The sequence below is a fragment of the Chrysochloris asiatica genome, unplaced genomic scaffold (assembly GCF_000296735.1).
Source record: "Chrysochloris asiatica unplaced genomic scaffold, ChrAsi1.0 scaffold00003, whole genome shotgun sequence".
Lineage (NCBI taxonomy): Eukaryota > Metazoa > Chordata > Mammalia > Afrosoricida > Chrysochloridae > Chrysochloris > Chrysochloris asiatica.
In genome coordinates this window covers 46,831,881-46,834,588 of record NW_006408521.1, presented here as the reverse complement: position 1 = coordinate 46,834,588, position 2,708 = coordinate 46,831,881, and the positions used below count along the sequence as shown (strand labels likewise).

General features: G+C 52.1%; 1 protein-coding gene across 1 annotated transcript in view; it reads left to right on the top strand.

Moving 5' to 3' along the window:
- The window catches only part of VAX1 (ventral anterior homeobox 1), a 4,028-nt gene extending 3,752 nt beyond the window's left edge, over window positions 1-276 (top strand). The window contains exon 4 of the mRNA XM_006831493.1: window positions 3-276. Coding sequence (XP_006831556.1) covers window positions 3-276 — 274 coding nt within the window. The remainder of the gene's footprint in view (window positions 1-2) is intronic.
- The last annotated feature ends 2,432 nt before the right edge of the window (window positions 277-2,708 follow it).

Sequence of the window (2,708 nt, the reverse complement as noted above, 5' to 3'; positions counted from 1 at the left end):
CCACCGGCCGTGGGCGGCGCGCCGGGGCCCGGGCCCGCCGGACCCGGAGGACTGCATTCCGGAGCACCGGCTGCCGGCCACGGCCTGTTCAGCCTGCCGGTGCCCTCGCTGCTCGGCTCAGTCGCCAGTCGCCTGTCTTCTGCCCCTTTGACAATGGCCGGCTCGCTGGCCGGGAATTTGCAAGAACTCTCCGCCCGATACCTGAGCTCCTCGGCCTTCGAGCCTTACTCTCGGACCAACAATAAAGAAGGGGCCGAGAAAAAGGCGCTGGACTGATCGGAAGGGTTTTCCCGTATTTATATTTATAGTATCTATTGTGGTGATATTTATGGACTCACGCTTTAGGCGCCCGGGGCTCCTGCGCTGCGCTCGGCGTCCACCGAGGCCTCTGACAACTCTCGTCCCCCACCACGCTCAGCTAGGATTGCATCTCATTTGGGCTAATTTTTCTACCTTTCATCCGTGTTTTTGTTTTGTTTTTTTCGTACCCAAACTTCCTTCTGAATCCAGGAGACATCCAAAGAATTTGTAGAACCCCGAGTTAGCCAACCCGATGCGATGCCCTAGCCACTGCCGGGTGATGAAGGGACAAAACAGGACACCTGCTATGGTTTGTGCCGCCGCCGCTGCCGCTGCTGACTGGCCCTATGCTATTTCAAAGAGGGACGTTGCACGCAGATCCAGGGACTGTAAAGGCTTGTAGGTTTCTTTAGACCAAAACAAAACAAAAAAACCCCGAGGACATTTCTCTGGCCAGAAACACCAGGGCTTTGGGGAGCCCTGGGCTCCAATTTGCAGACTTCTCGGGAGAGCCCACGCACAGACAGCTGCCCAATTGAACAAGTCCGGCCTCCCAAGTTTTCTCCTTTTTAGAGGACTTCCATCACGCGCACTTCATCCCAGTAAACAATCCTAAACGTGGTGGGCCGCAGTGGTCAACAATAAACTCCGAGTAATAACTATCACAACAAACCAGAAGAAGTGGAAACAGTTTTCTAATACTCATTATAATTGATGCAAGAAATTCAGGATAGAGAATGCGCCACCGGGCAATTTCGCAAAATTTAAGTCCTGGGTTTTGTGACTTTAATCCGGAATTCAAGGGGGAAAAGCAAAGGAGAGGTCAACGTCGCGAAGGAAAGCAAATTCATCATCTTTTCTCCGAGGCTGTTAGCAGCGGGTGGCTGGCTACCACAGGCTCTTCCTGGACAGAGCTTGAGGCTCTCGGTCGGCCCCCTCCACCCACACACACCGGCTCTTCGCAAGGCCTGTGGCTAGGGTTTGGCTTGCAGAGTTTGAAAACGAGTCAGTACCTATGATCTTCTCTTCCTCACTCGGATTCACAAGCGCTCGGGAAATGGGGATTTCAGAGCAGTGCTTTGCAGACCCGAAGGCGTGACGCAGACGCAAACGGAGACACCCAGTCGGTCCAGCCTCCAGCGTCCGTAGTCTCTCCTGGTGCGATTCAGCAACCTCGTGGCGTATAGGAAAGACATCCTCTCTTTTACATCTAAATCCCAGGGTTTCTTTTGTCCCAAGTCAGAAACCTGGGCCGAGGTGCCAACACGGCCTAACCCCTTACCCCGCGCAGCAGCTACTGTCCCCGCAGTCAGGGTCACCCCATTTTAACCAAAATCAGACCGAGACCGCGAGGTGCCGCAGTGTCTAGAATGTATTCTCCATCAGAAGCGAGCGCAGAGCATTAAAAAAAAAAAATAGTAATTTTATTGTAAATTATTTACGTCGGAGTTTGGGGGTTTTTTTTTGGCTTTTTTTTTAGGCAAATAGTGAAGAAAATAACGAGCGATTCACATGCGGGTAGGTGTCACAGGAAATCTGGCTACTAACTTCGTTCTGAATGTTTTGGATATTTGGATGTTTTGTATTTATGTGGTGAGAGTGAAATATATATATATATGACGATAAAAGAGGTGTATTTTTTGTCTTATATTTAAAGGAGAAAAAAGCAAAAACAAACACAGGCGAAGAAGAGAAGAGAAGGCAAACCCTGCAAATGACCAGGCTTGGCGTGGGGACTCAAGGGGCAGAGGGTGGCAGCCCCGGGTGCGGTTTGGGCGGATTGGATTTGCTCTCCTACTCTTCGTTGTCAGTACCCCTGTTTGTCTTCATGGTAGACGCCCCTCAGAACGTCCTCCACCCACTCCAAGTTTCTTGGTTTATTTAGGAACTTGTCTGCGGGCACCCTAAAAGTATGCCTCTCAATGTTCCTAGTTTCCAGCCTTTTACAGCCACACTTTCATCCCCGCAACTTTTCGGATTTGATGCGAACACAAGGCCGGAGCAGGCAACTTTTCCTTCCACCTGACTTAGGGCGATCCTCCCTGCTGTCGATGAGAAATCCGAGAGCAAAAGAATGCATTGGATATTTGTTCTTGCCTAGGGACCTCGTCCCCAGACCCCGGTACTTTTGTGGTGGTGACTCGAGTAGAGATTGCAACCCGACATCTGGGGAAGCTGAGCGGGCTAGGGATGAACTCCATGATGCGCATCCCCAGGGGAGCTCTTGTTATGGCGCCTGCACCCCTGGATGCTGCGAGGACCCATAGCTCCCTAGGGTACCCTCACAAGTCCAGCCCCTTGGCTTCCTCCCGTAGGCTGTAACTGAACCGCCAGGTTGAGGCATCCGAAATCAGTCGGCCCCGCGGTGTGAGCGTGAAATTCTTGCGCCAGGCCCCGGGGCTTTGGGG